This window comes from Rhinatrema bivittatum, chromosome 10 (genome assembly GCF_901001135.1).
Source record: "Rhinatrema bivittatum chromosome 10, aRhiBiv1.1, whole genome shotgun sequence".
Taxonomy (NCBI): Eukaryota; Metazoa; Chordata; class Amphibia; order Gymnophiona; family Rhinatrematidae; genus Rhinatrema; species Rhinatrema bivittatum.
This window is the reverse complement of record NC_042624.1, coordinates 52,697,496-52,711,525: the sequence shown is the minus strand read 5'-3', so window position 1 is coordinate 52,711,525 and position 14,030 is coordinate 52,697,496. Positions and strand designations below refer to the sequence as shown.

The following is a 14,030-nucleotide window of genomic DNA, read 5'->3' as shown; positions in this document are numbered from 1 at the left end:
ATATGAACTTGCTGTACAGCCTGGTTACTAAAAAGTACTGTAATTGTACGAGTGCCACTCTCGCTTCTCAAACAGTTCCATCGCTCTCATCAGCACTTTAAGGGAAAGTGAAATGCGAATTATGCAATACCAATGCTCTAGCAGTCTGCACTGTGACCTTGAAAGAAAACTTCGTAAGCTGTCAAAGTAGTGGGCACATTTTCTAACGCATCTGAAGCATTAGAAGAAAGTCGTCCTTTATGACCTTCAGTAATTTAGAAGTGCACACTGCATGCAGCAATGCGCAGCTCAGTCAGTTCCAAATGCCACTGCTAAGAAGTTGTCATTGAAATGTTTTCAAGATTCCACTGAACCCCTGGGAGCAGCCAGGTTTGGACACGAAAAGGCATCCGATTGGCCCATAGACAATGTGCCCCGCTCTTATTAAGTGAATGTAAAGCAAATGGGACTCTGTTGCTGGCCTGGCTGCTCCCAGAGCTGTAGGGAAACAGCAGCTACAGCTGAGAAAAGAATGAAAAAAAACAAAAAAAAATGGTGAAACGATAAAATATTTAATTGATACACAGTGACTATTGCTACTTATTGGGGTCATTTTCAAAATGTCTCAATTAGTACAAAGTCTGCCAGCAATTATTACCCAACAGCTTTGCTTCAAAGCAAAAGTGCGTTCACATTCAAAATTAAGCACCCATAGTCCTTGAACCTGCTTTTAAGTGGATACTTTTAAAATAGAAAATAATACATAAATGGCCCGATTCTAAAAGGGCCACGCGCATAAATTTTGGGGGTTACGCATGTGGCTGAGCCTTGTACGCACCGCACACATTTTAGAATGGGCTTGGCCATGCATGTAACCCCTGTCGAAGTGCCGGGCCTGCTGAAAGGGGTAGCCCGGGGGCATGGTCTGGGCGGGAGGCAGGCCAGGACAGCGCCATTAGCTGCTGTCCCAGGGAAGCGCACGCTGGCCGGCAGATACTTCTGCTCTGGAGGAGCAGTAAGTATTAAAATAAAAAATTAGGGGCTAGGTAGGGTTAGGTTAGGGGTCAGGGAAGAGAGTGGAAAAGGTAGGAAGGGTAGGGTTAAGGATAGGGAAGTTCCCTCCCCATCCATTCCGTTATTGGAGCAGACTGGGAGGGAACTGGCGACTGGCCGAACACGTTGCCATGCATAGGTTATAAAATCCCCCCCGCGTGTGCAAGTCAAAGGCCGCCCACACAGGCGCATGCAGATTTTAAAATCTGGCGTGCTTGATATAAAATCAGCGCGTCCATGTGCGCGCACTGGGAACCGCGTGCACATGGACGCGCATGTGCAGGTCTTAATATCAGCCCCATAGGTTTGAAAATTCAGTCTGCGTGTAGATATTTGAAAATATGGTCTACGTTCCATAATATGTACAGTTTGTGCCACATTGAGGGAGGGTGGATATCATAGGGCCAATTTACATGGATTAAGCTCTTTTATTTACCCACATAAGTATCTTTGAAAATTGCCTTCATGATGGGCACTTTCTGACATGCTGCACGAGGCAGCTTATTTGTAATATTTAATCTCTCTTAGTCTGATTACTGAAGTGACCTAACTGGTTTTTGTTATTGTTCTCTTTCAGTATTAAGCCCTAAAGTATTAGGAATAGCCATTGCACGCTATGACTTTTGCGCAAGAGATATGAGGGAGTTATCCCTATTGAAAGGGGATGTAGTAAAGATCTACACAAAGATGAGTCCAAACGGCTGGTGGAGAGGTGAAGTAAATGGAAGGGTAAGTTCTAAATCTGTTGCAAATCCTGGAAATCTGCTATTAAAAACGTTCAGTGCACGGTGGAGCAGTCATTGAGCTGCATCTGTTTATCAACAGGAATGAGACTGAGCAGACTAGATGAGCCTTCCTTGATATCATAGTCTGTGTTTCTTGTTATGCAGAGTTGCCATGCATGATGGCTTTACAAGGTCGATGCACTCATGTAGATCATACACACAAAAGTTCTCTTTGCACGTTCAGGTGCAGTGACTGTAATGTTGTTACAAGCAGTTTTGGAAGTCTTTTTAGATATATTTAATGCTAGCATGTATTTCTTGGACATCCTGTCCATGTGAAGTCGTAGAGCTTTTCTGAGGAGACATACAAATTATCTGGTAGGGTAAAGTTAAACATGTTAGCTTCAGATTTGGTGCAGATTTCAGCTTTAGGCCAGAGGCTATCCATTTGTTTTTGCTGAAGCATACTAGGAGACACAATTGATTTATGCAATATATTTTTATTTACATTAAACAAAGACCTGTTATATTTGGATGGAAATTGAGTGTACCTTCATACGATGCGAACTGAAAGTTCTGCTATCGTGTCTGTGAGCCTAATTCAGGCTTCTAAATCATTAGGTACCTCAATGCGTTGCTGTTAGATTATGTTAATGTCCACTTATTCTTCAAAGTGAAATTTGTAACACTAGATATTATGACGCTGGCCTTAGCCACCACTTATCTTGCGCTTGCTCTAATAGTCAATCTTGTGCAGCCGACACCTAGATGTTTCGGAGCAGGAGCTCCTTCTTCAAGGGCTGAACATTATCAAGAAGGACTGGGGAAACAACGTGGAATTCTATATAACATAAAAATACAGAAATGCATTCATCCTTTCGTTATTGACATTCACCATGTCACTTAACTAGGTCACTGTATAAACGAATGGAATACATACATGCGTTGACGGCTGAATTGACTTAAGTGGACTTCTGTGTTGTTAATGCTGTCCGGAGAGCTCCGCTGTGAAGGGTATAATTTTGCTCAAGATTAAACTGTGTTTCCTTTTAAGTATATGTGTGCTGATAATACCCGCAAGAATAATTATGCAGGAGGCTCTTGATAGCCCTAGTATCGTATTAAGTTGGTGGTAGTACTTACTGTACTTTTGACGGCTGCTCTTCGCAGCTCCTTTTACTGGCGTGGGAGCCGGTGGCTGAGACGCCATATTTAAACGGATTCCTCCGAGTGTTGTGGGTGACGTATGGGGCGGTACTACTGACGTCACTCTTGCGGAAGTCAACTCAGTATTAACTCAAATTAAAGAGAGCCATTCGATTTTATCGTTGAGACCGGTGGGTTCCAAAGTGTTTAAACGGTAGATCCATTCGTTCTCTTTCCTGTTTAGTATACTGACGCGATCTCCTCCTCGCCATGAGGAGCGCACTTGCTCTATAATGGACCACTTCAGATCGCTGAATGTGTGGCCACTGTCGACACAGTGCTGTACAGTTGGAGCTCTCAAATCTTGATTGTTGATTCTACATTTATGTTCTATCAGGCGGATTCTGATCTTTCTCTTGGTCCTGCCTATATATACCTTAGGACAGGGGCACTGTAGGGCGTAGATAACAAAGTCGGTGTTGCAGTTGACATCATTGTTTAATTTGACTGTGTATCCTGTGTTGGGATGACTCCAGCTTACGCCCTGATGAGCTTGGGGGCAAAAAATGCATCTACCACAGGGTGTTTGTCCTGTGGTGACGGGGATTGCTGGTTCTGAAATTGCCGCCCTGATGACTTGCTGTCGGATGTTACGGCCCCTGGAATATGCAAACATTGGTGCATGATTGAACACCGGATAAGAACTTAGGACATACCAGTATTTTAATAAAATATCTCTGATCTGTGTTGTCAATTGAGTGTGTTGAAGAACACAAATTAGGTCTACATTGTCAGGCTTGTTCTTATATTGTAACAGGGATTCCCTGTTGGAATATATTGCCCTTTTGTATGCGTGATTAATTACGCTTTTAGGGTAACCTCTTGCTGAAAAACGTGATGACAATATGTGTACTTGTTTGTGAAACTCGTCCTCTTCTGAACACAGTCTTCTTATCCGGAAAAACTGCCCTACTGGTAAACCTTCTTTGAATCTTCTAGGGTGATGACTGTCAAAGCGGAGGAAGTTATTTCTGTCTGTTGACTTCCTGAATAGAGTGGTTTGTAGTGTGGATCCTTTCTTAATGATTTTGATGTCTAGATAGGATATTATATCTGAGTGGTATGTAATTGTAAATTTTAAATTGGGATGTGCTTGATTTAACCACTGATGAAACCGGAGAAGCTGTGCCTCTGTATCTGTCCATACGAAGAAGATATCTATATATCTTGTCCATTGTAATATATGGCTGAAAAAAGGTGAGGTATAAACGCTTAACTCTTCGAATTTGGCCACAAATAAGTTTGCCACATCTGGGGCCACCGGAGACCCCATTGCCACCCCATGTACTTGCAAATAGTAACTCTGTTCAAATGCAAAGTAATTATGGAAAAGAATGATTTCGGATATTTTGTGGAGAAAATGAGATGGTATCCTATGTGGTCGTGTTCTTCTTGCTAATACCTCTTTAATGAGTAGCAGGGCTTCTGACTGAGGTGTATTTGTATATAATGCCTCTATGTCTAATGTGACTAAGAGACTGCTGTCTCTTAGTCACATTAGACATAGAGGCATTATATACAAATACACCTCAGTGTATTTGTATATAATGCCTCTATGTCTAATATATATAATAATGCCTCTATGTCTAATGTGACTAAGAGACATCAGTCTCTTAGTCACATTAGACAAAGAGGCATTATATACAAATATACCTCAGTCAGAAGCCCTGCTTCTCATTAAAGAGGTATTAGCAAGAAGAACACGACCACAGAGGATACCATCTCATTTTCTCCACAAAATATCCGAAATCATTCTTTTCCATAATTACTTTGCATTTGAACAGAGTTACTATTTGCAAGTACATGGGGTGGCAATGGGGTCTCCGGTGGCCCCAGATGTGGCAAACTTATTTGTGGCCAAATTCGAAGAGTTAAGCGTTTATACCTCACATTTTTTCAGCCATATATTACAATGGACAAGATATATAGACAATATCTTCTTCGTATGGACAGATACAGAGGCACAGCTTCTCCGGTTTCATCAGTGGTTAAATCAAGCACATCCCAATTTAAAATTTACAATTACATACCACTCAGATATAATATCCTATCTAGACATCAAAATCATTAAGAAAGGATCCACACTAGGGATGTGAATCGTGTCCTCGATCGTCTTAACGATCGATTTCGGCTGGGAGGGGGAGGGAATCGTATTGTTGCCGTTTGGGGGGGGTAAAATATCGTGAAAGATCGTTAAAAATCGAAAAATCTGCGGGTCCAGCGGCGGTCCGGAACGGCAGCGGTCCGGAACGGGCTCCTGCTCCTGAATCTTGTCGTCTTCAGCCGGCGCCATTTTCCAAAATGGCGCCGAAAAATGGCGGCGGCCATAGACGAAAAAGATTGGACGGCAGGAGGTCCTTCCGGACCCCCGCTGGACTTTTGGCAAGTCTCGTGGGGGTCAGGAGGCCCCCCACAAGCTGGCCAAAAGTTCCTGGAGGTCCAGCGGGGGTCAGGGAGCGATTTCCCGCCGCGAATCGTTTTCGTACGGAAAATGGCGCCGGCAGGAGATCGACTGCAGGAGGTCGTTCAGCGAGGCGCCGGAACCCTCGCTGAACGACCTCCTGCAGTCGATCTCCTGCCGGCGCCATTTTCCGTACGAAAACGATTCGCGGCGGGAAATCGCTCCCTGACCCCCGCTGGACCTCCAGGAACTTTTGGCCAGCTTGTGGGGGGCCTCCTGACCCCCACGAGACTTGCCAAAAGTCCAGCGGGGGTCCGGAAGGACCTCCTGCCGTCCAATCTTTTTCGTCTATGGCCGCCGCCATTTTTTGGAAAATGGCGCCGGCTGAAGACGACAAGATTCAGGAGCAGGAGCCCGTTCCGGACCGCTGCCGTTCCGGACCGCCGCTGGACCCGCAGGTTATTTAAGTTATTGGGGGGTAGGGTTCGGGAGGGTGGTGGATTTAATTTAAAGGGTCGGGGGTGGGTTTTAGGGGGTTTTAGTGTGCCGGCTCACGATTCTAATGATTTATAACGATAAATCGTTAGAATCTGTATTGTATTGTGTTCCATAACGGTTTAAGACGATATTAAAATTATCGGACGATAATTTTAATCGTCCTAAAACGATTCACATCCCTAATCCACACTACAAACCACTCTATTCAGGAAGTCAACAGACAGAAATAACTTCCTCCGCTTTGACAGTCACCACCCTAGAAGATTCAAAGAAGGTTTACCAGTAGGGCAGTTTTTCCGGATAAGAAGACTGTGTTCAGAAGAGGACGAGTTTCACAAACAAGCACACATATTGTCATCACGTTTTTCAGCAAGAGGTTACCCTAAAAGCGTAATTAATCACGCATACAAAAGGGCAATATATTCCAACAGGGAATCCCTGTTACAATATAAGAACAAGCCTGACAATGTAGACCTAATTTGTGTTCTTCAACACACTCAATTGACAACACAGATCAGAGATATTTTATTAAAATACTGACATGTCCTGTCCTTATCCGGTGTTCAATCATGCACCAATGTTTGCATATTCCAGGGGCCGTAACATCCGACAGCAAGTCATCAGGGCGGCAATTTCAGAACCAGCAATCCCCGTCACCACAGGACAAACACCCTGTGGTAGATGCATTTTTTGCCCCCAAGCTCATCAGGGCGTAAGCTGGACTCATCCCAACACAGGATACACAGTCAAATTAAACAATGATGTCAACTGCAACACCGACTTTGTTATCTATGCCCTACAGTGCCCCTGTCCTAAGGTATATATAGGCAGGACCAAGAGAAAGATCAGAATCCGCCTGATAGAACATAAATGTAGAATCAACAATCAAGATTTGAGAGCTCCAACTGTACAGCACTGTGTCGACAGTGGCCACACATTCAGCGATCTGGTCCATTATAGAGCAAGTGCGCTCCTCATGGCGAGGAGGAGATCGCGTCAGTATACTAAACAGGAAAGAGAACGAATGGATCTACCGTTTAAACACTTTGGAACCCACCGGTCTCAATGATAAAATCGAATGGCTCTCTTTAATTTGAGTTAATACTGAGTTGACTTCCGCAAGAGTGACGTCAGTAGTACCGCCCCATACGTCACCCACAACACTCGGAGGAATCCCTTTAAATATGGCGTCTCAGCCGCCGGCTCCCGCGCCAGTAAAAGGAGCCGCGAAGAGCAGCCGTCAAAAATACAGTAAGTACTACCACCAACTTAATACGATACTAGGGCTATCAAGAGCCTCCTGCATAATTATTCTTGCGGTTATTACCAGCACACATATACTTAAAAGGAAACACAGTTTAATCTCGAGCAAAATTATACCCTTCACAGCGGAGCTCTCCGGACAGCATTAACAACACAGAAGTCCACTTAAGTCAATTCAGCCGTCAACGCATGTATGTATTCCATTCGTTTATACAGTGACCTAGTTAAGTGACATGGCGAATGTCAATAACGAAAGGATGAATGCATTTCTGTATTTTTATGTTATATAGAATTCCACGTTGTTTCCCCAGTCCTTCTTGATAATGTTCAGCCCTTGAAGAAGGAGCTCCTGCTCCGAAACATCTAGGTGTCGGCTGCACAAGATTGACTATTAGACCAAGCGCAAGATAAGTGGTGGCTAAGGCCAGCGTCATAATATCTAGTGTTACAAATTTCACTTTGAAAAATAAGTGGACATTAACATAATCTAACAGCAACGCATTGAGGTACCTAATGATTTAGAAGCCTGAATTAGGCTCACAGACACGATTGCAGAACTTTCAGTTCGCATCGTATGAAGGTACACTCAATTTCCATCCAAATATAACAGGTCTTTGTTTAATGTATCTAATTACATGTTATATGATATTGGGTCTCTCATTTTTGTGAAGTTACAATATATTTTTATTTGACATTTCCAGGGCTATACCTCTGCTTATTTTTAGTGGTCAAGAGGGGACCATAGATTGTCATAATTGTCTGGTGTCATGGAACTGTTTCTTAACACTACGGTCCAAGCAGAAATCGCATGTTTTATTTCCTCCTCACAGGTGGGCTGGTTTCCATCCACATACGTTGAGGAGGACGAGTGAAACTTGCACTTACTTGCACTACAGAACAGAAAATTTCAAGGGCTGTGAACTACAACAGAACTGTAAAGAATTAGTCTTTGAAAACAGTTGCTAAAGTAGCATTTCTGTCCATCTAGAACTCTCAACTTAATGTTGGGATTTCAGCAGGAGCTTGTGTTGACAGATTAATGGCTTGCCCAGAGCTTTGCAAGAAACAGCCTGCCAGTTTGCCATCATTGGGGACCAATACAAAGCCTAAACCTCACCCTCCCAGCAGAACTCTACAAGACAGACTTCTTTGTGCTTCTTTTCATTTCACCCTGCAGTACACTGTAGGCATCAGCTATTGCTAAATGTTTAATAAATCTGCTCTGGAAACTAGCATGTCTGATGGGACAAGAAGCTGAAGGCTTGCGGTCTGTCGCTGTGCACAGAAAGAATGAGTTTGGCTATTCATATTGCTGTAAGTACAGTTAATAGCTATCAAAAGCAAAAAAAAAAAAAAAATGTTAAAAATAATATTTAAAGAGATACTTTATGTTTGTGCCCATTTACAAAAGAAAACAATGGTTGACCGCCTTTGTTTGAAAAATTGTTGTCCTGCAGGTAGGTGTTGCAAAGTAAGCTGAAATTACCTGCAGGCCCCATGAGTTTTGTATGGCTGCTGTTCACAACCACAGATAGCCCTGACTCCCTGTATCGTATGCCGCCTCCTTCCTTCCTTCCTCTTGTCCTATTGGCCCCAAAGCAAATGGGAAGTAGTCTGCGGATACTGAGATCCAGGCTGTAACTGACAGCTGTCTGAGCCCTGCTGGGCTTTGCAGTGCAGCTAATTTCATCTGATATGTAAATTATTATTGTGCAGGACACCACTATATTTTTGAAAGGGGCAAGTCCAACACACACTTGACCTTAAATCCTTATAGATGATATAGTAGGATGCCAGATTGTGCCTCGAGTGCACAGTGTACCTGCATTATCTTGAAGTTTTAGATCACTTTTATTCAAACTGCATTTTTTAGGACATCTGAAGTTTAATTAGGTTATCTAAGATTTCCTGCCTTAAATTTCTGTCTCAGGTTCTTCCACGGCAGTTGATTATAAGCAAATACTATTTTGTTTTTGGCTGGCTATCAGATTATGGTTAAGGTGTTGCCTTAAGTTTTAAGTCTTTGTTCCTTTTTTTGCACTTCCTTGGTTTTTTGTTTTTTTTTCAGTGCTGCCTCCTACATTCTGTCATAGCCTTGCAAAAATGCCTGGAAGCAGAAAGATATCCAGGCCAGTGCTGTGGTCTTTTGTAATAGAGAGATCCTTCTTAAGGTTTAAAATGTATAGATGAGGAAAAAGAAAATATTTAAATAACCTCAACATATTCAAAAAATAAACTAATGTAAGCCAGATATGGATACAGACACAGAAACACATCTGTGTTTCTTCCATTCTGGCATCAGTGTCCACTGATAACATTTTCAGGGAATTTACCTCAAAAATTATGTGAACTATAATTGTGTGAGAAAAACCGTATTTGATTTAATGCAAACAAGGAGAGAGTGTATAAATGTATAAATGATTGCTAAAATGAATTTTCTAAGATTATCTGTACAGTGACTTAGGTTGCAGAATTATTTCTTTAGATTTAATCTGATAGGAGGATTTTTGGCCATGTATATAGATATATATAAAAACAACTACAGTTTTGTGCTTTGCTGACATCCTGTTCAGAAGAAGTACAGTTTAATTACAATTTCTGATACATTTTTATTGTTTTAAATCGTGTTTTACCCTTTTAATTTTGATTTTCAGCCTCATTGCCTTGAGTTTCCTGTTTACATTTCAGTAACTAAAGAATCTATTAGTTTATCTTTATTTTGGCATTAGGTTCATTCCCTGCAGAAATTCATTGATGCAGCATCCATAGCATGTTCTTATTAACTCATGCTGTTAATGTGCAACACACATGAATTGCAACTGGGGATATCTTAGGTTATTGGTTCATGGTTACATAATATGTGTCTCTGTCTTGTGTGTTCATCATCCTGCGCTGAAGGAGTTAAATTGTATAGTCAATTATTCATTTCTGATACCAAAGAAATCCCATATATTCTCCAGCCACAGATCTAATTGTGCTTTGTTCTACTTGCAAGTGCATACCATACAATGAATCGATGTAATATTTCAATTTGTAATATTTTGTAAATATGTCAATACAATAAACTGAGAATTTCTTATTGTAGTTCATGTGTCAGAAATTGTTCTTCAATAGAAATGTCTGAACTTCTTTAAAAGAGGTTTGTAAAGCAATTCTGAAAGCTTATTGCTTACTGAAAGCAAACATCTTTGGGGTTCTACAGAAATCCAATATGAAATCCAATGTAGATACAAAGAAATCCTCCAGGAGTTCTGAAAATGGCCAGATGTGCATCATATTCTCTTTTACAATCTATCAAACCCAATTCATTCCTTTGGTCTGATAAATCCACTCACTTCAAAGAGTTTTCCTATTTTTTCCATTCCTTGCTAAACATTGCTCCAACCTTGAATTGATCTGTTATTGCATGCAACTGTCTGTGATATGTATATTTAATCTTAAAAGTATATGAAAGTGTGATAAGATGGATAGAAATAGCAGTAGGGTTTTACTAGCTAGAAGGAAATTAAAAAGTGCAATTACAAGGATTAAAATTCTACATGAGACTTGGGGGATGTTTTAAAGTACCATCATGGAAGTCAAGATAAACACATTCCACAAATTAAATAATTTCAAAAAGAACAAGTGTCACGTACAATGGCTAAATGGGGCTGTGAAAAAGGCTATTAAAACCAAGAAGTCATCTTTTAAAAATTGGAAAGCTAGACCTAATGAGGAAAATATTGACTCATAAGGACTGGCATGTGAAGCATTAACAGATGAAAAGGAATTTGAGGAGAGACTTTCCGTGAGGGTAAAAACTAATATTAAAAAGCTTTTTCCAAGTACATTAAAAACAGGAAAATTGTGAGGGAATCAGTTGAGCCATTGGGGGTAGAAGGGACACTGAAGGAGGATAAAAACTAAATGAATCTTTGCTTCAGTTTACTGGAGAATGTTGGAGATGATATTATTCAGAGGGAATGAAACAAGTCAATATGAATCTTGAAGAGATGCAAGAGCAAACTGATAATCTTCATAATAACAAATCACCAGAACCTGATGGTTTTCACTTCTGGGTTCTAAAGGAACTGAAATTAATAACTGCAGACCTGCTTCTGGTAATGGTCAGACCGGCAGGCTACTTGATTAAACATTCTGGTGGAGCATGGATCCAGGCTGCTAGGTTTGTGCACCATCTTTTTGTTTTATATCAGGCCATAGCTACTTGACTGGTTATATTCTTTTGAAAATAGCCAGTCAAACTAAAATTATCTGGCCAATTAACATTACATCTAACTAGCAATATTCAAAAGATAGGTGCAAAGTTATCTGGATAAAGGTAGCTGGATAACTTTAGTCTGGGATAGTCAGCTGGATGTTTATCCTGCTGAAAATTTAGGGTAACTTATCCAGCTAAATTCATGGTCTCTGTTTTATGCTAATGAAAACTTACTGGGCTAGCATATTGGTGTTGTATCTTTTAATATCTAGCTCATATTTATGAATAGTGTATGCTTTTTGTGTTTGCACATATTGGGCGGTTCATGAGTGGGTTTTACTTTGCAACAGAATAAATCATTAATTATAAGAAACAGCTGCAATAAAAACAAGATGGGTACAGTCCTCAGTCACTACAGTAATAAAATTAGATTTTCTCTCTCTGTGTCTCTTGCTACTCATATGGCTTACTCTGTGAATATCAAAGAAGTCTGCTGAATACCACTTGGAAAAAAGTTGTAATTACCAGTGGACTTGATAAAAATCTGCTTAATGATAACATTAACCAATTATTAATAGGCCACATGATGTTTCTCTACTGTACGTGCTGAGACTTTCAAGATGACACTGATTTCACAGATATAAGCAGCCTGTGTAAAATAATTTACTGGATGTGAAGAGTTATAGTTGACCTGGTCTGCAATTTCCAACATAATTGATCTCTGCCCATTGATTGTATAGAAATACAGATATAATTTGTTCATTTAGATAGCAATATGATTTTATGTTTCCATTGTTGGACAATGAATCCTTTTCTGGCTTGGCGAATTTGTTTGATTATAGAAAGGAGAGACACAAGTTAGTCCATATGCTAAATGTCCCAAAGTAGAGAAAGCCTGAGCTATTTCCTAGCATGGGAAAAATGATAAAGGGTTAAATAGCATGTCTAGAAATGAGGTAATAAAAAATGAAAGTGAAGAAGCATTTTTTTTTCATTTCAGTTAGTGAATGCTAACAATTTAGGGAGTCATTTACTAAACTGCAGTAATTTCGCTGAAAGGGGAATGTACTGTGGGATTCGATTTACTAAGCTGCAGTACCTGGGTTACTTGCCAGATACTTATGACCTGGAATGGCCACTGTTGGAAACAGGATTCTGGGCTTGATGGACCCTTGGTCTGACCCAATACGGCATATCTTATGTTCTTATACCGCAGCTTAGTAGACCACACAGTATTTTCCCCTGTGGTAAAATACCATGGATTAGTATCCCTCCTAAAAATGCTGTGTGATGAAGGCTCTGCACCCCTGGGCATCAGGATGCATGCTGTCATCTCAATGCTCCCAGAGAAAGTTAGCTGCAACTTCTGAGTTGCAGATAACGTTCCAGAAAATAACATGGCTTGTGCTTTTTTCAGGCAATCCACTTTTTTTTTTATATGCACGGTATTGCCTAGTAATAAGCTGCCTTGTATGCAATTGCATGCAAGGCAGCTCATTACCATACTTGCGTTATCTGGGGATAACTCTTGTATGGCTAAGGTGTTTCTGCCTGGTAAATCCTTAACGAGGCTAGGTAAATATACCCCTCAGTGCATACTAAAATAGCTCAACTGAATGGATATATCATGTGCTAAATGATTTTAATGTGCAGTAATGATTCTAGGGTGCTCAAAATAAAACAAAACAGAGAGAAAACAGATGTAACCCCCTCGCCAGTTTACTGGCAGAATGCAAAAAGCCAACAGGCCCCTGGGCTAATCTTTCTGTGTCTGACCTCTCATTTTTCTCTCCATTCACCGGTGTTAGTCACTCGCGTGCCAAGGCGCCACCGGCAGGGAGGGGGAGGCAAGCCTTCAGGGTCCTCGGTGGGAACCGATAACCACTCAACCTTTCTCACAAGGGTGCTCACTCCAGTAGACTGCAATAAACTGGTTCTCCAATTCAGAAAGAGCAGGCAAGAAACCTGAAGTGATGGTCAAATAAAAAGTTCACTGTAGCTAATAAAAACATGACCAAAGATAAAATAGCAAAATCTCCAAAATGCAAAAATAGAAAATCTTGATAGGGATGGAATGAAACTCCAAGTGCTTTAGTCGCTTTCTCTCCAATTCTGAGTCAATACTGTAAACCTTCTGAGTCGCATTGGTAAACAGTCTCGAAATTTTTAAAATAAATATTTTTCTCTGATGACAGGAAAGATTAGAAAAATCTCTTTTCCAAAAAGTGGATAGAAAGGTGGTGGCAAAAAGGCTTCCTCCCATCCAATAATAAATAAAACTTCAGGCAAAACAGTTCTTACTTCCTGGCAACTACAGTCTCCATTTCAACTGGATGCAGAGCAAAATAGCACCCAATCCCATTTATTTATTTATTTATTTATTTATTTATTTAATTCTTTTATATACCGACCTTCATGACTATTGTCATATCAAATCGGTTTACATGGAACTTGGGGATAACACTCTTAACAACCATTTAACAATAGAGCAATCAGAGGAGGCAAAGTTACATTTAACAAGGAGATCAAACTTGGGAATTGAAGATGATTCTTCCTTATAAAAATTTTGCTTTCCCAATATACCAACTCTTATAGAAACCTTCTAATATCTCTGTATTTAAATCTAGCTTGTAAATTCACTGGGGCAGAGGTCTTTTAACCATTCAAATGTATTTTGTACATTACTATGTATGTTGACGGACCT

General features: G+C 40.6%; 1 protein-coding gene across 1 annotated transcript in view; it reads left to right on the top strand.

The window, feature by feature from the left end:
- VAV3 (vav guanine nucleotide exchange factor 3) overlaps nucleotides 1-10,209 on the top strand; it is a 631,071-nt gene extending 620,862 nt beyond the window's left edge. Inside the window, exons 26-27 of the mRNA XM_029618254.1 lie at nucleotides 1,610-1,761; nucleotides 7,956-10,209. Coding sequence (XP_029474114.1) covers nucleotides 1,610-1,761; nucleotides 7,956-7,997 — 194 coding nt within the window. The 3' untranslated portion in view covers nucleotides 7,998-10,209. The remainder of the gene's footprint in view (nucleotides 1-1,609; nucleotides 1,762-7,955) is intronic.
- The last annotated feature ends 3,821 nt before the right edge of the window (nucleotides 10,210-14,030 follow it).